Here is a 25041-nt window from a genome sequence, read left to right on the forward strand (position 1 = left end):
TTTCCCTGAAGCCTGCAAGCATTTGTTATTCAATTAAACAAAGGGCAAAATAATTCATACTGATTGAAATAACCATGTTTTCTAAACTGCAGAATTTGTATGTCAATCCATTGTCAATCCATAAGTGGTCTATAACAGTGGTTCTCAACCCTGTCCTCGAGTACCCCCAACAGGTCATGTTTGCAGGTTTTCCTTTATCTTGCTCAGGTGCTTTAAATCACAGTCAATGGCATTTTGGACAGCTATTTTATCTAAGATAAATTCCCAAAACATGATCTGTTGGGGGTACTTGAGGGCTGAGGTTGAGAACCACTGCTCTATAATACTCTGACATGACCCAAGTTTACCACCAACCATCATTCTCCCCCTCTAAGATCATGTTCCAGCATTTATGTATTATTTTTTTTCTTTTACTTTGTACCTGTAGCAAGAATCTTTTTTTTTGTTTTTATTGCTTTTGGTGACATCATCACCAGCCTTGTAAAATTCTTGCAGGGTCGATTGCTGGCAGCTCAATTCCTATTGACAAATGCACTCGTCCAGAACTACATCTCCCAAAATACCTCCCTAAATACAGTTAGGTAGATTCAGAAAGAGTTAGGCCGGCTCATCAGTAGATAAGCCGGCCTAACTCTGAATCTACGCCGGCGTTTGTTTTAGCGTATGCTCAAACAGAGATACGCTTAAACAAAGCTAAGATAGGACGGCTTGAGCCGTTCTATCTTAGCTTGCAATTTTTCTGCTGGCCGCTAGATGGCGCTTCCATTGTGGCCGGCGTAGATTATGTAAATGAGCGTGTACGCCGATTCCCGAATGTACGCCAGGCCGCAGCAGTCGAAGTACGTCGTTTCCGTAAGGCCTTAGGCAGCCTAAAGTTATTCCACCTATGAGGTGGAATAACAATGTTAAAGTATGGCCGCCGTTCCCGCCGCGAGGTTTGATTTTTTTATGTTGTTTGCGTAAGTCGTCCGCGAATCGGGAGTTACGTCGTTTACATCCACGTCGAAATCAATAGGCCCGTGCGGCGTACTTAGCCGCAATGCGCACTGGGAAATGTAGGCGCCCGGTGCATGCGCAGTAGCAAAAAACGTCAAAAAACGTGAGGTCAAGCCTCATTTCCATACAACACACCCCCCTCCAAGTCATTTGAATTAGGGGCCCTTACGCCCGCTCGTTTTAGGCTACGCCGCCGTAGATTAGCAGGTAAGTTGATTTAGAATCATTACTAGCCTAGCTAATTTACGGCGGCGTAGCCTGAAATGGCTAAGCTACGCCGCCGCAATCTTTAGGCTCACGTACCTGAATCTACCTAAGTGTGTGGGCAGGCTCTTGGCGATTCAAGGCAGCTACATTGAAATGTACGTTGGAGGAGTGGACAGAGAAGGAAGGGGATAGGTGGAATTCGGTAGTTAAGCAGGCAGGACTGACAATGCTAGTTGACATTTCAGTACAGCAGAACCACTGTTTTGTCATTCCCAAAGAGGAAATTAAGAGCTCACTAGATTTTTGGCAGGTCAATGAGTATTTTTTTCATTCTTACCACCTTTTAAAAATGAATAAAACATGAAGAAATGTGCTCGTGTTTTAGAGGTGTACTGAATATGTATTTTTCCTTTTGCCCTGACATACCCTTTAATTACGGATGAAGGCATTTCCGAACGACAAGGCTTTCTTTACCACCGACAGGTCTTATGAAGCATCGATCGCAGTTACCATTTTTACAATTGAATAGAGTCATCCTTTCATTGAGTGAACGCCAACCATCCACGATTTCATTATCGGGTCTCTTCTTATCATCAGAGTATATGTTTCTAAAAACAAAAGCTCTTTGAGCTTCATTTACATTATCAAATACAGAAAGCTCCTTTATAATATTGAAATCATTCTCAATATTAACACACCGGCTTAAACATGGGGAGTATAAAGAAAAAAACACAACGCATCCGGCCTCCGGTGCTTTGTTCATCAGATTCTGAATGGGAGAAACGTTACCCTCACCATGCAACAGACGATATTCAGCATGCAATGTGGGTTGTGAAACTTGTGAATCGCTGTAGGAGGCTGCCACCATTCTGGGCCCGTTATAGACCCCGAATTTGTAGACTGTGTCACGGAGAGATTCAATATCTTCTTGGCTCAGAGCTTGCTTGATGACTTCAGGACTTAGACGTCTGCATTCACCCAAGGTGAACTTCACTGCATAGGCATGTTGAAAGTTGAGGTGTCCACTATAAATAGATAAGGTTTGCTTTTATTAAATACAGTATGTTGTATGCAGACCTGAATTCAGAAGCTACTACTTAAAAATAAAGTACATAGCCCCCTCTTGCCTATTTTTTTAACAAGCGATAACATGATTCTACATGAAGGATGAGCGCAGGTTTGGTCAAAACTTGGGTTTGGAATGAACCCAGCAGGAGGTTGTCACTCCTGCCCACTGCCACCCAGTCAACTGTGGCCAGGGCATTACCCGCCCAGTAGCTACATGTACATAAAGGGGTGGGGATGCTTGTGTTATGATTGACCTGATATACGGTGAGATAACATTTGGCAAGAGGGGTCATTCTGGGGGTGTCTATCATTGCCTTGCATTTCTATTTGATATGTTTTGTACTAAAATGTAAGGGAGACATTTTTTTTTCAAAATATTTAGTCCCAAATGGCTGGAAGCTGTCAAGTCACATCTTGGATGAGGGAACAGAGAGGGAGGACTGAACTACTGAGACACTGATAGGAGGGAGGGGGGGGGCAAGAGGAACAGAGCTGTTGATTAATTGCTGGAAGGGGAGAGCAGAGGGAGCTGTTCCACCAAGTCACTGCTGGAAGTGGGAGCAGGGGGAGGCGAGCATCTAAGTCACTGCTGGGAGGGGAGAGAATGGGAGCTGTGCTGCTGAGTTGCTGCTATAAGCAGGCCTGGACTGGGACAAAAAATAGGTCAAGGCATTTTCACAGTTGGTGCCAAATATTCACGGAGTTGGTCCTCCCTACTATAATGTAAGGGGCACTGTGATATAAAAGGGACTTCACTATAATGATTATAATACAGTGCCCCTAGCAATCACAGTCCCCATCAAAGTGCCCCTTGTAGTCATGCCCCCCACTTTTCTCTCTAATCACAATGCCCCCTTTTTCTCTGCCTCCTCTGTACAGTCCTACTTTCGGCAGGGCAGAGGATTCAGCCTGTGTGTCCTCTCCAAGGTCTCCAGGGCCATGTTAATGTCATCCTATCAGCAGAGCTGGGGGAGGGAGGAGCTGCAGATCTGGATCATATTAACAAGTGGATGATTGCCCACTTGTTAATATGAAAATACTCCTGGTCTCTGTGCAGATCTCCAGCTCCTCCCTCCCCCTGCTCTGCTGATAAGATAACATCGTCAGCGTGGCGGGAGAGCCAGGAAAGAAGACACAGGCATAGCCGCATTGTGACAGGTGAGCACCGACTACAGTCGCCACCTTTTTTAGATTAATTCTTCTTTATTCATATTTTTCATTACAAAACACAGACAATAATAATAAAAATAAAAAAAACATTTATATGTATTACACAAAAAGAAAAGAGAAAAAACAAACAAAAAATAAATACAATTTTACAAACAGATTTTTCAAATAAACCCCTCTGTATATCTTCAAATATATATCTCTTTCACTTTCACAAATGGGAGAGAGAAAACTGTGAGGTAAAGAAGGATGAGGAATAAGGAGAGGGCGGTGAAGAAGTAGGAAGAAAAGAAAAAGAAGACGGAGAAGATTTTTTTAAATAAATAAAAATATATTTTTTTTAAATAAAGATATTGAAGAAATTCAGCATTTGATAGTATCTCCACCCAGACATTTCACCCTGAGATGATACCAGCTCCAATAGGGGGGAATACATTTCCTGATGATGCATATCTTGAGTACATTGTGTTCCTGTCTGAGCCCCATGTGCCTAATGGTCCCCCTTCCTCCCCCAGGGGGAACCATGGGTAACCACCTAGTGGAGCCAATGGTGATGTGCAGGGCGCATATTTACCAAATTAATTTATTCTGTCCCACACTGCTAGAGTATTTCGAGTTTTGACAATCCTCTATCCCTGGGCGGTTTCCATGGTGCTCCCGCTAGGTTCCTACCTACCATACTTTTCTCTACCAAGACCCACCCTTCATTTAGGGAATCATGGCACCAATTTAATATACGTACCAAAGACATTGCTCTGTAATACAGAGCAATGTCTGGTAGACCAATTCCTCCCTCCTTTCTATTTCTGCGTAGGATATCGTATGCTATTCTAGGATTTCCATCGTTCCATATAAAGGATATAAAAGCTTTACGCATCATTTAAAAAAAGGGTCTGTGGGAGTGGTATACTGTAGGTACAGAATACAGGAGATATATTATTCTAGGTATTATGTTAATTTTGAGAGTATTAACTCTGCCAAACCATGTCAGGGAATGGCCTTTCCATCTATGCAGATCCCCAGTTATTTCTGTTATTAGGGAACCATAATTGCGTTCATACAAGAGTTTTGTATCTGCGGTAATATACACTCCTAGATAATGTAATGATTCCATGTTCCAGATAAACGGGAAGTTATTTTGCATAAATGTGGCCATTGCTGATGGTACATGACTAGGTAATAGTACTGATTTCTGCAAATGTATTTTAAAGTTGGATAACCTTCCATAACTATGAACTTCCAGCATCAATGTGGGTATAGATTCCTGTGGTCCAGAAAAGTAAAATAATAAGTCGTAGATGCTGATACTTTATGTTCCCTAGAGCCAATTCTAACCCCTGTTATTCCATTATTCTCCCTAACTCTACAAAGAAATGGTTCTAAAATTATAGCGAACAGTACTGGGGACAGGGGACAGCCCTGCCTTGTGCCATTACATATCTGAAAATAACCTGAAAATTTACCATTAACCTTGACCCTGGCTATCTGGCCTGCATAAGATCCCGATATCCATCCCATCATCCACTCCCCATGCCTATTTCTCTCAATACTTCCATCATAAAAATCCAATCTACTCTATCAAATGCATTCTCGGCGTCCATTGATAGTACTACTCTAGGTATCTAAATAGGTCCTTTCTGCATCTAGTGAAGTACATGAAGGGCCCAAATGGTGTTGTCTTTAGTTTTGTGGCCCTTCATGAAGCCCGTCTGATCTAAATGGACTATTTGTGTTACTTGGTCCTGTAGTCTGGTTGCAAGAATCTTTGCCAATAATGTGGTGTCTGAGTTAAAGAGGAAGTAAACCCTCACGATTTTGTTTTTAAACACCTGCAAGAGAAAGACATAATGAGCTAGTATGCACAGCATACTAGCTCATTATGTGGCACTTAACTTAGATCAAAGCCCCCGAAGTCCTCCTCGGTCTCGTCCACCGCCGCCGCCATGTCCCCTGGAGCTTCTTCCTGTGATTGGCTGGATCGGCGATGATGTCACTCCCGCGCATGTGTGCGGGACTGGCAGATCCCTGTGCATGCGCAAAAAATGGCATTAACCAGAATAATGGCATTCACAAAAAAGGCACGCTCAGTGCGCCTGTGCCAATGTCTACAGCGCGCATGAGCCGTAGACATCGGTGCCCGTTTATGTGAAAATATCTCCTTAACCGTATATTTCTTGCACCTACAGGTTAGTCTTAATCTAGGAGGGAGATAGGTCTATAATTTGCACAGTATTGTGGATCCTTCCCGGGTTTCGGTATGACTGTCACATATGCCAACAATGCTTCAGGGGGTAAGGGATTAGAGGCTGTAATTTTTTGAAATAATTACATAAAGGTATACATTTCTTATAATATATATAAACCAGCACTCTAATGCTTATTGATGAAAAAGGTAAGTCCATTCAATAAAATAGAGCACAAACAGCGCTAATCTATAGGTGGTGTTATCGCTCCCACCAACAAGTCCAGAATAGATGTAAAACAGCAGATGAGAAATGTCCAAGAAGGAGTGTTGAAAAAGAAGAATGTAGCAGCGTGCACCTTCCACCAAAATCCTCTCAATTCACCACTTGTGAACACTTGCCCCATCAGAGTTCAAACTCACCACAATGAGATAAATGATACGCTTTTCAGTGAATCAAACTTCATTGACCATGGATCTCTGCAGATAACATCTATCATGGAGCCAGTTGCAATAAGGAACCCCGTTAGGGAGATTCTTTATAATTAACCGTCCTCTTTTTCAACACTCCTTCTTGGACATTTCTCATCTGCTGTTTTACATCTATTCTGGACTTGTTGGTGGGAGCGATAACACCACCTATAGATTAGCGCTGTTTGTGCTCTATTTTATTGAATAGACTTACCTTTTTCATCAATAAGCGTAAGGGCCCTTTCACACGGAGCGGATCAGTAAAGATCCGCTCCGTGTGTCCGCAAAGCTCAGCGGGGATCCTCCGTAAAATCCCCGCTGAGCTGGCAGCTGACAGGGCGGTCCCCGCACACTGTGCAGGGACCGCCCTGTGTTTCCTCCGCTCTCCCCTATGGGGGATCGGACGAACACGGACCGTATGTCCGTGTTCATCCGATCCGGCAGGTGGAAGAAAAATAGGATTTCTTCCGTCTGCAAATGCGGATCTTTCTGGAGGCGGACAAATTACGGGTGTCAGCGGATGTTCATCCGCTGACACCTGTAGGGACCCATGTATGTCCCGTTTTCATCCGCAAACGGACGGATGAAAATGCGGACATACGGTCCGTACGTGTGAAAGGGCCCTTAGAGTGCTGGTTTATATATGTTTTTCTTTTTAAACAGCTGCTTCCGTTTAGGTTATCTGGTATTCAATTAGTAGATAACTTTACACTTAGATTGGCATTCTTTACTCCTGGTTTTGCATAGGTATTTATATCTAAGTGGTGCTAAGCAGTGTATAGTAGGCCTTTTATACACTATTTCAACATTTCTTATAATATGCATTTGTTAAACCATCCGGTCCAGGACTTTTACCCTTCAGCAGGTTTTCTATTGCTTTGCTTATTTCTTCTGTGGTAATTGGTCCTTCTAATTTCTCTATAATCCCAGGTGAGATGACTGGTAGAGTAGACTCCCCAATGTATTCTCTCATCTTCTCCACCCGCCCCCCATCTTCTGCCCTCAAAGAGGTTGATTGAATATCATATAGGCCCTTGTAGAAACGTTGGGATTCTGCACCTATAGATTTAGTATTTATTACCTGTTTATTGTTTAATCGTATACTATGGACATGGGAAAGCTCTTGTTGCTTTTTTAGTTGTCTGGCTAATAATCGGCCACACTTATTCCCATGTTCATAAAATCGATGTGCAAAAAAACTATATTTATCCTTGGCCCTTCTGTCCAAGCATCCGGAGAGCGTTTCTCTTAATGTATCCAGCTGCTTGGCCTCCCCAGGGTCAAGGTTAGTCTTGTGTTTCATCTCTAACTCATGTATTTTTTACAACAGGTCCTCTATCTCCTTTCTTTTTTTTCTTTTAACTTGTGAGCCACGTGCTATTAATTCCCCTCTAATAACCCCCTCTCATACTGTTTGTTTTGATACTTCCCCCTGTGTATTTATTTCAAAATATTCAACTATTTTTTGCTGTACGGTTTCCGATGTCTGTTTATCATCTAATAATGATTTATTTAGTCACCATATCCTATCTTGGTGACCCACAGATGCTGGAAGAAACATCAGCATAACTGGTGCATGATCAGAAATTGTTATAGATTCAATAGTAACGGCTTTCACATATTCCAGGTAGTACTGATCTACTAATATCAGATCCAGCCTTGAGTATACCTTGTTTTTGAGTAGTAGCTATAGTCTTTCTTCTCCATATTTATTACCCTACAGCTATCTACTAAATGGAGGGATCAGAGAAGTTTTTCTAACAAGTTTTAGGGCTCTAAAGGATAATACTGTTTTCCCTGCTATAGTATCTAGTTTTGGGTCTAGAGCAGTGGTCTCCAAACTGCTGCACAGGGGCCCGTTGCGGCCCTTTGCTTGCTTTTATCTGGCCCTCAGGGAGCGATCTCATCCACTGATACCAACAATGGGGCACAATTCTTCCCAATGACACCAACAATGGGGCACAATTCCTCCCAATAACACGGACGGGAGTCACTTTGGATGGGGGGTTTGTGCAACCCAGCTTAACAATGAGGCATAATTTAGGCCAATGACACTGAAAATGGGCACACTTATGCCCCCTGAAACAAATGATGTGGCATATTTTTACCACCAATGTTGGGACCTTTTCCATTCCCAATAGACACAGTACGGCCCTCCTAAATTCTGAAGGACCGTAAACTGGCCCTTTGTTTAGAAGGTTTGGAGACCCCTGGTCTAGAGTAATATTAAAATTACCCCCCAATATCACAAACCCCTCCCTAAATTTTTCCAGCATTCTCAAGGTCTTAGCTAGGAAATCAACTGTGCGGGTATTCGGAGCATATATAGATGCAAACGTATAACAATGTCGGTGCAACATTCCTTTAATGAGGAGGAATCTCCCCTCCGGGTCCGTTTGCACAGACATGGGGACCAGAGGACACGTTCTTCCAAAGGCTATCATTACCCCTCTTGCCCTTGCAACAGGTGTTGTTGAGTGAAACCATTGATTATACTGACACAACAGTAGCCTAGGTACGGATCCTGGCATGAAGTGCGTCTCTTGCATGAAAACAATATCCACAGCCTGATGACGTAGTTCCTGCCATAAACGGACCATTCTATGGGGCGAATACAGCCCCCTCAATTTTAAGTTATTATTTTTAAAGCGTTAGCCATTTCCTACATCTTGAGTAGATGTGGAACGTTTTTAGCCTATTGCCGCTTGTCTCATTTTCTTCTCTAAGGCCTCGTACACACGACAGAGATTCTCGGCAGAATTCACCGAGAAACTCGGTCAAAACCCGGATTCTGCCGAGAATCTCTGTCGTCTGTACAGTTTTGGCTCGATGGAGCCGCCGAGGAACTCGACGAGAAAATAGAGAACATGTTCTCTATTTTCTCGTTGTCCTCGTTCTTCTATGGGAGAAGCCGGCCCGCCGAGCTCCTCGGCGGCTTCATCCCAAAACTCGACGAGGAACTCGACGTGCCAAGCACGTTGAGTTCCTCTGTCGTGTGTACGGGGCCTTAGTGTACCCATGCAAAAATCACAAAACCTAAATTGAACACAACTTAACACTTTGCTTAGTAAAATGTACCAGCTACCGGGAGGGTAGGCCCGTGTAGGTACTACTTGACCCCCTCAAACCCTCCCACCCATCTGCTCTATGCAGATTACTCAGTCCCTAATACCAGGACCCATCTAATTGTAAAAAGACAAAAAAAACAAGAGTAAGAAAAAAAAAAAACAGGGTTTAGGATCTAATATAACCCGGCATTACTCAATTCATGTTTAGTTTCTTTCCACTACATCTCCTATTTTAAGGAGAGAGGGAGAGGGGGAAGGGGAAAAAAGGAAAGGGGGGAACCCCCTCTCCATCTTCTCCACCACCTCTAGTCCCTACAAACAGTCAGTCTGCTTCTATGCACTTTATGTCCTTTGTTGGCCTTTTGTTGACACCTGAGACCAAGGGTCTGGTCATTGCATTGAGAATTTAGCATTGGCAATTCTCCAGTGTGGGAAGTCAGTTGGAGGGAGGTTCAATATTTCCAAAAACTTTTTTAAGTCATCCTTAGTTCGAAGTACTGCCATTTCCTGGTGCCTCCATGGCAGCATACCAATGGTCATGGCTCCGCCCCCGACCGACCCACAGGACCTATTAACTCTCTAATAAAAGGAGTAATCCCCCCCCAGTTAGGCATTCTTTTTTCTGTCCTCATCCCCGCAGGATCACGCGTCAGCCCTACCTCACCGTCTTATGGTGTACCGTTGCAGGTTCATGCTCTCCTGCAGGATGGAGTCCTATCGCTTGGGTTGCTAAAGGCACCAGATAAGTATAGGAGCCCTTTTTTCTGTGGATCTTTTTTTGGCAAATACACACACTTGTAACCTCCAGGAGCTTCCCCTCTCCTCGTTAGGTGCACAGGCTGACTGTCCTAAACATTTTACGTTTCCCCAGTACAAGTCACAGGAGCGCAGCCTCATCTGAGGTGCTTTACCTGACCCCCGCCACCCCAGCGGGGAGAGAGGGAGCGGGTCAGCTGTTTCCCCTGCTTGCGGCTTCACATGCTGTCGGCGCTTTGCGCGCATCACGGAGCTCAGCCTCGTCATCTTGGTGGGCGGGGCCTCCGTCGGCGCGGCGGCGCATGCGCAGTACATCGCGGGCGGCCATCTTGGTGCTCTCATCTACTTAAGGCAGCCTGTTGCCTCATTTAAGGACAGGCTGCCTTGAGGGAAGCATCTCTGATCTCCACCTCTCCTGCTCTGACCATGGATCCCTGTCAGGGTAAGGCTCATTTTCTTTATCAGAAGAGGAATAATACTTGTTTAAAAAAAAAAAAAAAAAGATTAGGAAAATAAACTGTTGCTGGTTTTCTTTTTGGTTCACTGGGAGAATAATCTTTTCTTTTAAGTGGATCACTATGCTTATGTGTTTGTGTATGGATATATATGGATATATATGTATATATATATATATATATATATATATATATATATATATATAATGTATGGATATGGTGCATATATATATATATATATATATATATATATATGTATATATATATATTCCTCCTGCTGATCTTGTGTATAGGTGTATAGCTTCATTCTTATTTTTTATATATATATATAAAGGTGTTAAAAAAAAAAAAAAAAGGGGGGGAAAAAATAGTAATTTCTGAAATAAATCTACCCCTAGCTGCCCTGGACATAGTCATGCCACTACAAAAAGATCCTCAACATTCCACTAGGTAAGGGCTGCAACAGCAGGTAAGCTTTTTTAAAATAAAAGAGCACTACAACAGGTGGGAAAAAAATTTGCATCCTATATTTTTTGTCTTCCCAGCCCGCAACGAGACTCTTCTCGCAGATCTACCCAAGACAGAGGCTCAAGGAGCCACAGAAGCTCGGGACACTCAGGCCACAATTCCAGTAGTCACCAGAGTTCCTCCCACCACGCTTCCTCCAGACCTAAGAGGGACGATTGTTGGGTGTGTGGCAGAAAAGCCCTTCCTGGGAAATTAGCCTGTGGCCAGTGCTTTCTGGAAGCCACAGCAGAAAGACAAGGTTCCTCTAGTTCCATTAAAGATCTAATCAAGGAGTCTATCAGGGAATTGGCCACAGTACAGAGCACTCCCGCCTCCCCTCCCGCTGATCAGGAGGTCGCAGGGACATCTACCTCTCACCCTGAGGGAAGCATCTCAGAGGATGAGTCAATCCCGAATGAAGAAGAGGCTTCAACCTTTGACTTTGGCCTGGTTGAGCCCTTTGTGGTAGCAGTCAAGGACGCTATTCAATGGGAGGAAGACCCTGAACCTCCTTCCAAAACAAAAAAGTACTTCCCTCATTTGACTAAAAAAGTTTCCAACTTTCCCCTAATGGAAGAGATTAAGGGGGTTATCGTAGGAGAATGGCAAAAGGTAGACAAGAGGCCGGTCGCCTTTAACCGTCTTCAGAAATTATACCCATTGGCCGAATCGGATGCAAAACTCTTTGACTCTATCCCTTCTGTAGACGCTTCAGTCATGAGGCTAGCAAAAAATACGACCTTGCCATTAGAAGAAGCAGTCTCCTTCAAGGATACCTTAGATCGAAGGATCGACACGGACCTCAAGAGGATTTACCAGGCGACCGGAGGGGCTTGCAAACCGGCAGTAGCCTTATCTTCTATTTCTAGAGCTACCAAAGTATGGGCGGATAACATCGAGACAGCCCTCAGGGCTGGCATAGACTCCAAAGAAATTATAAAGGCCTTGGATGAGCTGAAACTGGCCTCAGATTTTATGGCAGAGGCGGCCATAGACGTCCTGAGGTGTTCATCTAGAGCCATGCTGTATTCTATTACCGCCAGAAGGGGCCTGTGGCTGAAACCATGGGCAGCAGACGCATCGTCTAAACAATCATGGTGCCGCATCCCGTACGACGGGAAGGCGCTGTTCGGAGAGAAAATGGACTCCGCAATCACCAGAGTCACGGGGGGAAAGAGTGGTCTGATCCCTCAAGACAGAAGCAGAAGAAAGAGGTTTGCTCCTAGACCAGCGGCCCAGCAGAGGGGAAGGGACTCAAGATTTTACCGCCCAGGTAGAGAATACAGAAGGGGCTGGAAGGGCTCACAAGCTTCCTTCCTCAAGCTGGGAAAGCCAAAACCCGCTATCTCAGTTGGGGATAACCAGAAGTCTTTTTGACTCCCCTACCGCCCAGACCAGCGTAGTGGGAGCAAGGCTAAGATCCTATGCGCAGATCTGGGTGGAGGGCTGCACAGACCAATGGGTAGTGTCCACTATTCTCCAAGGTCATTTTTGGAGATTCAAGACACGTCCTCCACCATTTTCTTTTCGAAACACCAAAATCCCGGCCTCCAAGGAGAAAAGGGAAATATTACTTCAATACATTCAAATGCTCCTGCAGCAAAAGGCAGTTCTACCAGTTCCGGAGTCAGAGATAGACTCGGGATTTTACTCTCCAGTCTTTCTAGTGCCCAAAAAGATGGGAGGGTGGAGACCCGTGTTGGATCTAAAGAGACTGAACAAGTACATTCGTTTAGAACACTTCAAGATGGAGTCCCTAAACACAGTGATTCTATCAGTCCAGCCGGGGGACTGGATGGCCTCCATAGATCTTCAGGATGCGTACCTCCACATCCCCATCCACAGCCAGTTCCAACATTTCTTACGTTTCAAAGTGGGCAATCTACATCTACAATTCCAGTGCCTCCCCTTTGGAATCTCGTCAGCACCCAGAACCTTTTCAAAAGTCTTGGGAGCCATCCTGGCCCCCCTCCGGGAAAGGGGGATAAGAGTATTGCACTATCTAGACGATATACTGGTTCTGTCGCAACACAAGAGTACCCTGGAAGAACACACTCAAACAGTGTTAAACACCTTAACCAGGTTCGGTTGGCTGATCAACTTTACAAAAAGCCAGCTAGCGCCAACACAAAGGATGGTGTACTTGGGAGCCTTATTCAGCACCCCGGAGAGAGCAGTCTCTCTTCCTCCCGAGAAAATACCAGCATTAATCCAGAAGGTGAAGAGGGCGTTAGAATCCTACAGCATGTCAGCGTCAGACTGCTTGAGCCTCACAGGCTCCCTCGCGTCGTGCATCCCAATGATAAAGTGGGCCAGATGGCACCTGCGGGACTTCCAACTGGGTTTCCTGGCACAATGGGGGAAAGTACACCTCAGGCAGAGGATAATTATTACCTCTTCTATGAAGTCCGGCCTCTGGTGGTGGACAAGGCCATCCAATCTATTAGTACCTCGGTCCCTCGGGCCGATTGCCTGGACTGTTCTTACCTCAGATGCCAGTCAGCTCGGTTGGGGGGCTCACTCCCAAAGCAAATTAGTTCAAGGGAAGTGGCCGTTCAGTGCGGAGGGTGTGATCTCCAACGTCCTGGAGCTCAGGGCCGCTTGGATGGCGCTCCTACATTTAGCTCCTCTACTCAGGGGGAAATCAATCCTCCTCCAAATGGACAACAGAGCAGCAGTGGCCTACGTCCAAAACCAGGGTGGGACACACAGCAGATCACTATTCAGCGAGGTGACCCCAATAATTTCCTGGGCAGAGAAGAACCTATGCAACCTGAGGGCATCCTATATTCCGGGTCCCGAAAACCAACTAGCCGACCGCCTATCAAGGTCGTTTGTGAGCAACAACGAGTGGTCGCTAGACCAAGAAGTCTTCAATGCAGTATGCCGGCAGTGGGGGACTCCCCAAATAGATCTTTTTGCCTCACCCCTCAACGCGAAAACCCCACGATTCTTCTCGAGGGGCCCATGTCCGACTTCGGCAGGGGTGGACGCCCTGATACAGCCAGGGTCTTTCCGGTTGGGGTACGCCTTTCCCCCAACACCCTTAATACTACGCTTTCTCCAACTGCTGACAAAGGAGGATGTCACCATCATAGCGATAATTCCATACTGGCCGAAGAGACCCTGGTTCCCACTCTTGGTCAGTCTGGCACTGGGCAATCCATTTCCTCTACCTCACAAGAGCGGCCTGCTGTCACAAAGAACTTTCCTTCACCCACGCCCAGAGATCCTGAGTTTGAGGGCCTGGAGATTGAACAGAGGAGGCTGGGCAGCTTAGGGTGTTCTCAGGAGGTGATTCAAACTCTCCTACAGGCAAGGAAGTCTTCCACAAATGCCACTTATTACAGGATATGGAAGAGGTTTATAGCTCTGGCGGGTTCCAACCAATTCAACCCTCTAGTTCCCGGGATCCATAATGTACTGCTGTTTCTTCAATCAGGTCTGGACCTGGGTCTGGGCCACAGCACACTAAAGGTCCAGGTATCTGCCATCTCAGCCTTAACGGATACCAGATGGGCCCATGACCCTCTAGTCGATCATTTCCTGAAGGTGGTCCTAAGATTACGCCCCCCTAGGAAGACGCTATATCCCAAGTGGGATCTCACTGTAGTCTTAGAGGCGTTGGCACGTCCACCCTTCGCCCCTACAGAGGAATGCTCGCTGGAGGACATCACTTGGAAGACGGCCTTCCTAATTGCTGTCATGTCGGGACGCAGAATATCAGAGATCCAAGCTCTCGGTGCTCAGGAACCCTATATCACATTCTTCCCAGACAGGGTGGTTTTGCAGCCTATTCATCAATTCATTCCCAAGGTTCCTTCGGCCTTTCATCTTAATCAGGAATGGGTCCTTCCAGCATTTGAAGAAGATCAAAACTCCTCGAACTTACACGAGCTAGATGTGGCCAGGTCCTTAAAACATTACCTAAAACTCACACAGGGGTTCCGGAAGGGCCAACGACTCTTTATCATCCCCAGAGGGGCAAGAAAAGGAGAAGCGGCCTCCAAAACAACAGTAGCTAACTGGATTGTGAAACTTATTCAAAACACCTATCGGGCTAGTGGTCTCCCTATTCCCAAAGCGGTGAACGCCCACTCGACGAGAGGAATCGCATCATCTTGGGCAGCCTTGGCTCGTGTCTCTCCGGAAACAATCTGCAAGGCAGCAAGCTGGTCCTCCTTCAGCACATTTATGGCTCACTATAGCCTAGATGCGGCAGCTCTCACCTCCCGCGATTTTGGGAGAAAAGTGCTACAGCAATCTGTTCTGTAATTCATTAAAATATATTTTGAGCAGTACCCTCCCTGTAAGCGAGTTATTTGACCATTGGTATGCTGCCATGGAGGCACCAGGAAAACGGAAAATTTAATACTTACCTTTCCGTAATTTTCCTTTCCTGGTGCCTACCCATGGCAGCATACACCCTCCCTTGTTGACTTGCTCTTTGGGTCTGAGGTCTAGTTACTAAGAATGCCTAACTGGGGGGGGGATTACTCCTTTTATTAGAGAGTTAATAGGTCCTGTGGGTCGGTCGGGGGCGGAGCCATGACCATTGGTATGCTGCCATGGGTAGGCACCAGGAAAGGAAAATTACGCAAAGGTAAGTATTCAATTTTCCGTTTTTCCAATTTCTGGAGTCTGTTAGACGGAAGGGGAATCACCAACGATACCTAACCTCCACCGCCTGCAGGACCTCCAGCACTGGGAGTACCATTCTACGTTGCATTAAGGTGTGGCGTGATATGTCAGGGAATAAGGAGGTTTTAGTTCCTTCATATTCAATTGTGGATGTATCCCATACAGTCCTCATTAAAGCCTCCTTCACAGAGTATTTATGCAGTTTACATATCACATCCCTTGGCCTATCCTTGTTCTGACTAGCAAAAGATGTGACACAATGAACTCTGTCCATTTCCACACATTCGGGCATAGACGCCCCCATGATTTGAAAAAACAGCTTTTGTACTACTTCAGCTAACTCGCTATTGTGATATTTCTCAGGTAGGCCGCTTATGCGTATGTTCTGGCGACGATCTCTGTTCTCAAAATCGTCCAGTTGGTCCCTATAAGTGTTCAAAGTTTCTTCATGGTATTTGGTAGCATCTTGGTCATCTACTACGGCCTGTGTGATCTCATCTTGGCCATTTTCTACTGCATCCACTCTATTTCCTACTGCCACCACTTCCTCCCTAAGTTCTTCCACCGCTTGTTTGCATGATCGCTCTACTGTAGCTATCAGTTGCTGTATGTCTGCTTTTGTAGGGAGTGCTCTTATAAGCTCTCTAATGTCCCAGTCAGCGCTGATTACTCCTGTCACTGTCTCTGTCCCCTCTATGCCAGATATACTTTGTTCTCTAGCCAGGGGCACAGCCAGAGATACAGCCGGTGCAGGTACAGTGGTTAGTACCGGCAGTGCGGCAGTCTTTAATGTAGATTCCATCTCTGGGGTGCTCCCCCCTGAACCCCAGCCTCCACCCAAAGAGTCAACTTGGTCATCTCCTGGTATCTCCCCACCCTCACGGACCGTCCATTGGCTGCCATTATATGTCACCAGTATTTCTCTGTCCATTCGAAGCATTAATAAGTCCTGACTCTGTTCCACTGAGGTATCTCCCAATATCCACTTAGCCTTCAGGAAAAAGATCAAAACTCATCTCTTTTGATATCAAAGGAGACAGGTACATCAAGCGCCCAGAGGCGATTCAGTTCGCATGTGTCGCGCTATATAAGTTTCTCATTCATTCATTCATTCATATCGGCAGCCCATCCTTTCCCCTTTGGGATAGTTTTCCCTCCATATTTCATTCGTATCTCTCAGGATCTGCAGGCCATCCCTCAGCTCCAGGTCCTGGGGCTTCCACCTGCTTTCCTCTCTCCTTCACCGGGTATTTGAAGGCCACGTCCATGTACCAGAAGACTTCTACTTTGCATGTGTGTTTCGGGCCTGGCGAGCCCCATCCCACCTTCATATGTCCCCCCCTGCCTCTGAGCTCCCATATCTCTCTTCCTGGTTTCGGGCTGCCACTCCCATGGTTCGTCCGCCTCTTTGCTCTCCTCTCTGCGGCGTCAGGTACGCTCTCAGCCCACCGCCGGAGTTCCTAATTCCACCCCCGGCGGGCTGAAGGGCTGCCTGCCTGCGAGTCGTCATCTCCGCTAAATGTGCTGCTGGGACTTTCTATTGCCAAAGATATAAAAACAAAACAGAAAAAAAAAAACAGATGGCAATAGCTTTGTAGTCATTCGGCAGCAATTATGCAGGTTTCCTTCCCCCTCAACAGGCACCTGTATGGCTGCTACGCAAAGTATGCAGTTTTTTTTTTTTCGCACCAGCGCAGGTAAGCTGATGGATGTGCAGTTGCTATTGCTAGATAGATATACAGTTTTATAATTTTACAGGTAGGTGGACATATATTTGTACAGTTTATTAAATGGTGGCTGTGCAGTAAATTAAATGGTGGATGTACAGATATATACACAGGTATTATATAATTGCTGTGTGACTGGTATACATATTTTCTGATCGATTTTTGTTTATGCCACTACTATAATGTGGATGTGTGGTTTTAGAGTGCAAATACGTTTTTTCAGGTTAGCAGGCAGGCTGGTGTACTGGTGGAGGCATAAATAAGTGAAACAAGTGAGAAAGTGACTGATTGGCAACATAGGTAAATCAGTGTCGCCCCAGTGTCCATCAGTGCCACCCCACATTGTCCATCAGTGCCACTCTACAGTGTCCATCAGTGCCACCCCACAGTGCCCATCCATGCCCAGTGCCCACCTATCAGTGCCCCATCTGTGCCACCCATAAGTAGCCATCAGTGCCGCCCATGAGTGCCCATCTGTGCCGCCTATGAGTGCCCAGTGCCGCTCATGAGTGCCCATCAGTGCCGCCCATGAGTGCCCATCAGTGCCGCCTGTGTGTGCCCATCAGTGCCGCCTATGTGTGCCCATCAGTGCCGCCTATGTGTGCCCATCAGTGCTGCCTATGTGTGCCCATCAGTGCCGCATACAAGCGCCGCCAATCAGTGCCACCTCATCTGTGCCCGTCAGTACTACCTCATCGATGTCCATCAGTGCCATCTCATCGGTGCCCATCAGTGCCGCCATATCAGTGCCCGTAATTGAAAGAGAAAACTTACTTATTTACAAAAAAATTAACAGAAAAAAATAAAAACGTATTTTTTTTTCAAAATTTCAATTTCAAACCAGTATTCATCATGGAATATACATCTTACTCAGTCATTTCTTTCTTGATGTATTCTGTTACTCTCGCCAGTTCTTCATTAGTCAGTAACATCCCTCCTGGGATACAAGTCAACAAACAGAGTAGGCATAGCAGGACGTGACGCGCCATCTTCAACTATGATTATTAGAAAACATATTTTAGGAATTTCTACAGTTTTCTTGATTTATACCAACACATAAAATGCTATGCATTCATAGAACTGCAGTGATGTTATAGGATAGTTTAATCTTTTGGAGCATGTTACACTTTGCACCGATATTCAGGGTGTAATGCGTACCATGCTCAAGGTCTGTCCCCCGACACCCACACTGTCTACTGATAGCGTGTACAATGCTCTACAATGTCTACAGGCTCGTTAGAAAAAAAAAAAAAAATTATTCCCTGCAAAAATATGTGCATTTAATATTTTTTACTTAAAGCGGGAGTTCACCCATTTATTACATTTTTTTTTTTCTCCCCTTAGATTCCTGCTCGTTCGGTCTAGGGGAATCGGCTATTTGTATTAAAATATGATCCGTACTTACCCGTTTTCGAGCTGCATCTTCTTCCGTCGCTTCCGGGTATGGGTCTTCGGGAGCGGGCGTTCCTTCTTGATTGACAGTCTTCCGAGAGGCTTCCGACGGTCGCATCCATCGCGTCACTCGTAGCCGAAAGAAGCCGAACGTCGGTGCGGCTCTATACTGCGCCTGCGCACCGACGTTCGGCTTCTTTCGGAAAATCGTGACGCGATGGATGCGACCGTCGGAAGCCTCTCGGAAGACTGTCAATCAAGAAGGAACACCCATTCCCGCAGCCCATACCCGGAAGCGACGGAGAGGATGCATCTCGTAAACGGGTAAGTACTGCACATATTTTAAAACAAATAGCCGATTCCCCTAGAGAAAACGAGCAGGAATCTAAGGGGAAAAAGTGCCCTCTAAGGGTGAACCCCCGCTTTAAATGCTAAGTTCACCTTTAAAAAAAATAATAAATGCACATTGTTTTGCAGGTAAAAAAAAGTGCATTTTCTATTTTTTTGTTTTGGGAGCCTATAAAGCATGGCACCAACGATCAGCAGATCACTGATACCATGCAGGACTCCTGCAGACTTGTCAGTTCATCTGTTTGCTCGTACCTCATACAGGCAAGCAGATACACACCAACAGGAAGAATCAATGAACTACTACAGTGCTCAACAGCGCCGTGGTAGTTCATTGACAACAACAAGCCGACAGGCACTAAGGATATTGGCACTTGTAGTTTTGCCATTCACAGAATACTGTGAATGAGTGATGCTTTTGACAGCTAGAAGATCCCCCAATAGCTGTCACAACAGGGGATTGTGGGGATCAGGGGCCGGTCCTTTTGTAACATGTTACATGTTATGCAGCATTCATGACGAGAAAAATGCAATTTTTAAAATTGGTCATTAAAAACGACCGTGTGTAGGCTCCAGAGCATTTTTCTCGACGTGAAAAATGGCCATTAAAAATGTAGAACATGCTCTAATTCAGGGGTCCTAAAAACTACGGCCCTCCAGTTGTTCAGGAACTACAATTCCCATCATGCCTAGTCATGTCTGTGAATGTCAGAGTTTTACAATGCCTCATGGGACTTGTTCTGCCACAGCTGGGTGGCCATAGTTTGAATATCCCTGCTCTAATTTTTCACGTCGTGAAAAATCGTCGTGTGTAGGCTTTAACGACGTGAAAAAAAGCAAGTTATGAGACGGGAGCACTCGTTCTGGTAAAACTAGCATTTGTAATGGAGATAGTACATTCGTCACGCGGTAACAGACTGAAAAACACGAAGACTGAAAAGCACGAATCGTCTCTCATCAAACTTTTACAAACACGAAATCAGCAAAAGCAGCCCAAAGGATGGCGCCATCCGAATGGAACTTCCCCTTTATAGTGCCGTTGTACATGTTGTACGTCACCGCGCTTTGCTCAAGCATTTTTTTCACGATCGTGTGTATGTAATGATTTCAAAAAGTAGTTCCTGTACCACTTTTTGCGATTTCGGGCCGCGATTTACATTGAACCCTGCACAGATGTCTCTTAAATCGCGGCCGAAATCGCGGCAAAATCGCAGCCGCGAAATCGCTGTAAAATCGCGATTTTACCGCGATTTTGAATTCGCAGCAGTGTGAACCTAGCCTCAATCCTTAACCACTTCATTACTGTGCACTTAAACCCCCTTCGTGCCCAGACCAATTTTCAGCGCTGACGCATTTTGAATGACAATTGCGCGGTCATAGAACACTGTACCCAAATTATATTTTTATCATTTTTTTCCCACAAAGAGAGCTTTCTTTTGGTGGTATTTGATCATCTCTGCGATTTTAATTTTTTGCGCTATAAACATAAAAAGACAGAAAATTTTGAAAAGAAAACACAATATTTTTTACTTTTTGTTATAATAATATCCCAATTTTTTTAAAAAAAAATAAAATTTCCCTCGGTTTAGGCCGATACGTATTCTTCTACATATTTTTGTTAAAAAAAAATCACAATAAGCGTATATTGATTGGTTTGCGCAAAAGTTATAGCGCCTACAAAATAGGGGATAGATTTAGGATTTTTTTTTTTTACTAGTAATGGCGGCGATCTGCGATTTTTTTTTTGTCAGACCTGCGATATTGCGGTGGACATATCGGACACTTTTGACACAATTTTGGAACCATTCACATTTATACAGCGATCAGTGCTATAAAAATGCACTAATTACTGTATAAATGTGACTGGCAGGGAAGGGGTTAACACTAGGGGGTGAGGAAGGGGTTAAATGTGTATCCTGGGTGTGTTCTAACTGTGTGGGGGGAGGGGACTGACTGGGGGAGGTGACCGATGCTGTGTCCCTATGTACAAGGGACACAGCATCGGTCTCCTCTCTCCCTGACAGGACGTGGAGCTCTGTGTTTTACACACAGAGCTCCACGTCCCTGCTGTCACCGCCGATCGTGGGTACCTGGCGGACATCGCGGCCGCCAGGCACACACTTCGGCTTCCCAGAGATGCGCCGGGCACGTTGTTTCCCCGCTGCGCGCCCCCAGCGGCGTGCACGGGAATGTCAACAAGAGGACGTCCAAAGACGTCCACTCGGCACTTGAGAGCCGCGCTGTGGACGTCAAATTAATCATATGCAATACTACTTATTAAACCTTGTGAAAAACAATTATTTGTATTGCTGCTTACATTGAGATGTCACTATGTATTATGTGCCAATATATCATATATATATATATATATATATATATATATATATATATATATATATATATATATATATATACACACACCGTATATATACAGTATCTCACAAAAGTGAGTACACCCCCTCAAATATTTTTGTAAATATTTTATTCTATCTTTTCATGTGACAACACTGAAGAAATGACACTTTGCTACAATGTTGTGTAGTGAGTGTACAGCTTGTATAACAGTGTAAATTGTCAAAATAACTCAACACACAGCCATTAATGTCTAAACCGCTCGCAAGAAAAGTGAGTACACCCCTAAGTGAAAATGTCCAAATTGGGCCAAAAGTGTCAATATTTTGTGTGGCCACCATTATTTTCCAGCACTGTCTTAACTTAACCCTCTTGGGCATGGAGTTCACCAGAGCTTCACAGGTTGCCACTGGAGTCCTCTTCCACTCCTCCATGACGACATCACAGAGCTGGTGGATGTTAGAGACCTTGTGCTCCTCCACCTTCCACTTGAGGATGTCCCACAGATGCTCAATAGGATTTAGTCTGGAGACATGCTTTACCAGTCCACCACCTTTACCCCAGTGTTGTAGAAAGAAATGTTTGGACAGCCGCACTCTGGAAAAACCTTCTCGGTTGCCTTTTATTGATACAAGTATTCAAACACCACACATCACAGGGGCATACAGCTGACGTTTCGCACTACAATCAGTGCTTACTCATGAGTAAGCACTGATTGTAGTGCGAAACGTCAGGTGTATGGCCCTGTCTTTTCTGTGATGTGTGGTGTTTGAATACTTTTATCAATAAAAGGCAACCGAGAAGGTTTTTCCAAAGTGTGGCTGTCCAAACATTTCTTCCTACAATTGCTTCGTGCATTGCTGGCACCTGGGTTTCTCTGAGAGGATACAGATTCATCCACATACCTAATTGGAGCAGTGACTATCTTCTCTTTACCCCAGTGTTGCCAACCATCCGTAGAATTACGGACAGCCCGTAAAAACAGACACTTTTTTAACTGCCCGTGAATGTCCGTAGAAGCCGAACACTGCCAGTAAAAATGCCTGCGATCGGATCTGGTGAGAGCCGCTGGTTCCCCTCAAGAAGATTGGTTCCCCCCTGGCGGGTGGTGGCTGGTGCGATAAGGAGTGTAGTGGGAAGCGGCTCCCGCTGCTCCATCTGGCTGGCTGGGAGAAGAAGCAGGTAGATCCCCCAGAGCCAGGGTTGACCATACCACTGTCCAGCAGCCGTGGGTGTTAACTTTCTGCCCGCCCCGCCTCCCTCCCTGGGTGATGTGCAGCCATTGGAGGAGCAGGATGAGCAGCATTGTGCACAGAGACAGCCGGATGGACTAGCCATAGGACACACGCTGGGTCCTGCAGCCCGTCCTGCTTACCCAGCCTCTCCGCGGTCGTCCGCTGGAGCCCGGGGGTGGAACCAACCAATCAGCTGATCGGATGGGGGACAAGCTGAAAGAGGTCTCCCGTGCATGAGCTGTGACTCACAGCCTCTAAGAGACCTCATCTGCTAATCCTGGGAGTGACTTGTGACACTGACTGCTGCCTGCTAAATTGTGGAGGGAGCTGAAGAGAAGTGTACAAGGTAAGAACTTGTCAGGTGGTCGGGGAAGCGCTGGGAGTGAAGGCTTCAAAGGTCTAGTCAGACCTTATCACTGATGTGTGACTCCCTCCACCCCCTCCTATCCACTTGGCTACACCCCCCCCCCTCTTATACACCTACTCCATCCCTCCACCTGGCTGCACCCTCCTATCCACCTGGCTCCATCCCTTTTGCCTGGCTACACCCCCTCCTATTCACCTGGCTCCATCCCTTTCGCCTGGCTACACCCCCTCCTATCCACCTGGCTCCATCCCTCCACCTGGCCATGGGCGTCCGCTGAAATTTTTTCAAGGGGGGGGGGGGGCGCTTCGGCAGCGGCGATACACAGTCGCATTTAACCCTTTCTTCGACCGCTAGCGGGGGTTAAAAACGCGCCCCTCCCCCACGTTAAAATGTAATAACACCCGACTGTGCCCCCTGCATCTTTCAATATCTCTTTGTCACTACTGTGTACCCCCTCTCCACAACTGCACCTCTGGACCCCTTTACATTACACAGCACACTGCACCCCTTTACATCACATAGCCCCCTGCACCTCTGGACACCTTTATATTATACAACCCCCTGCACCTCTGGACTCCTTTACATTACACAACCCCCTGCACCTCTGGACTCCTTTATATTACACAACCCCTGCACCTCTGGACTCCTTTATATTAAACAACCCCCTGCACCTCTGGACTCCTTTACATTACACAACCCCCTGCACCTCTGGACACCTTTATATTACACAACCCCCTGCACCTCTGGACTCCTTTACATTACACAACCCCCTGCACCTCTGGACTCCTTTATATTACACAACCCCCTGCACCTCTGGACTCCTTTACATTACACAACCCCCTGCACCCCTGGACTCCTTTACATTACACAACCCCCTGCACCTCTGGACCCCTTTACATTACACAACCCCCTGCACCTCTGGACCCCTTTACATTACACAGCACCCTGCACCTCTGGACGCCTTTACATTACACAGCATCCTGCACCTCTGGACCCCTTTACATTACACAGCATCCTGAAGCCTTTGGGTTCACACTGGTGTCCTGGAGTTTGTCGCAGTGTATATGCAGTTTTTCTGCATTTAATCCCCACTTCTATTAGCTTGTGTAACTTTACTGTGTTTTCTGAAAGCACACCAAAGATTCAGTATAGAGAACATTTGGTGCGCTTTCAGAAAATGTTGCAAAACTGTGTAATCTAATAGAAGTCTGTGGGACTGTAGTGAAAATGGAGATAAATGCAGGAAAACTGTGTATACACCGGCACTGCAACTGAACCACAGTACATCAGTGTAAACCCACTTGAGTCCTAGTTCACATATATGCGATGCAGGAATCGGTTCGATTCCAGTGCGATTCCTGCATTGCATGTTGCTTGTCGGCCGTTCACGCTGCCCTTTGCAAACTGTTATGGGTGTCAATGTAAAATTAATGACACCCCCATATTGGTTTGCTGATTGCAGTGAGAACTGTGAAATGGTGCAGGAATTGGATTGCATAGGTGTAAAAACCCATCCACTCCCAAAAAAAGGGTCCTGCACAGTTTTGATGCAAATGCCATTTCAGCCATACAGTTTGTATGGCTGAATTTCCATCGCACAGACATCCCATGTGATTTGCACAGCAATGCGGTGCGAATCACATGCAATGTCTAGGATCACACAAGTGAAAACCCTGGCTAAAGGAACACGATGGGGCCAACTATCAGCATAGGGTTAATGAAAGACTGCTGGAGCACAACAGAGGAAAGAGGGGGACTCTGGAGTGAAATATTTGGGAGAGAGAGAGGGCAGAGTACAGTGACAATGCTGATAACTCACTTGATGTTCCCAGCATGGACGACTGTACACAGGAACAGAGGGGAGGGAGGGGGCAGAGCCGATGCAGCCTCTTCCATTTCTGTGGAAGGGGGGTGGTTGTACTCACTGGGATGTTACACACAGCATTGTGACAATGGGTCAGTCCACCTGAGCTCTCCCTGTGCTGTCAGCATGTCTCATTGCTGCTGCACTACCAAGCCTGTCCTCCTCTCACTGTTTTAAGTGAGAGCCAAGTCAAGTGTCTTCTCTTACAATCCTAGGGGGGTCAAACATCCCCCCTTGC

The 25041-nt window shown here is 45.9% G+C and overlaps 1 protein-coding gene across 1 annotated transcript in view; it reads right to left on the reverse strand.

The window, feature by feature from the left end:
- Window positions 1-1238: 1238 nt before the first annotated feature.
- Window positions 1239-25041, reverse strand: part of LOC120936088 — a 37609-nt gene continuing 13806 nt past the window's right edge. Inside the window, exons 2-3 of the mRNA XM_040348199.1 lie at window positions 18116-18240; window positions 1239-2228 (exon numbers count right to left, since the gene is read on the reverse strand). Of these exons, the coding sequence (XP_040204133.1) occupies window positions 1637-2228; window positions 18116-18234 (711 nt within the window). The 5' untranslated portion in view covers window positions 18235-18240 and the 3' untranslated portion in view covers window positions 1239-1636. The remainder of the gene's footprint in view (window positions 2229-18115; window positions 18241-25041) is intronic.

Source organism: Rana temporaria, chromosome 4 (assembly GCF_905171775.1).
Source record: "Rana temporaria chromosome 4, aRanTem1.1, whole genome shotgun sequence".
NCBI classification, from domain to species: Eukaryota; Metazoa; Chordata; class Amphibia; order Anura; family Ranidae; genus Rana; species Rana temporaria.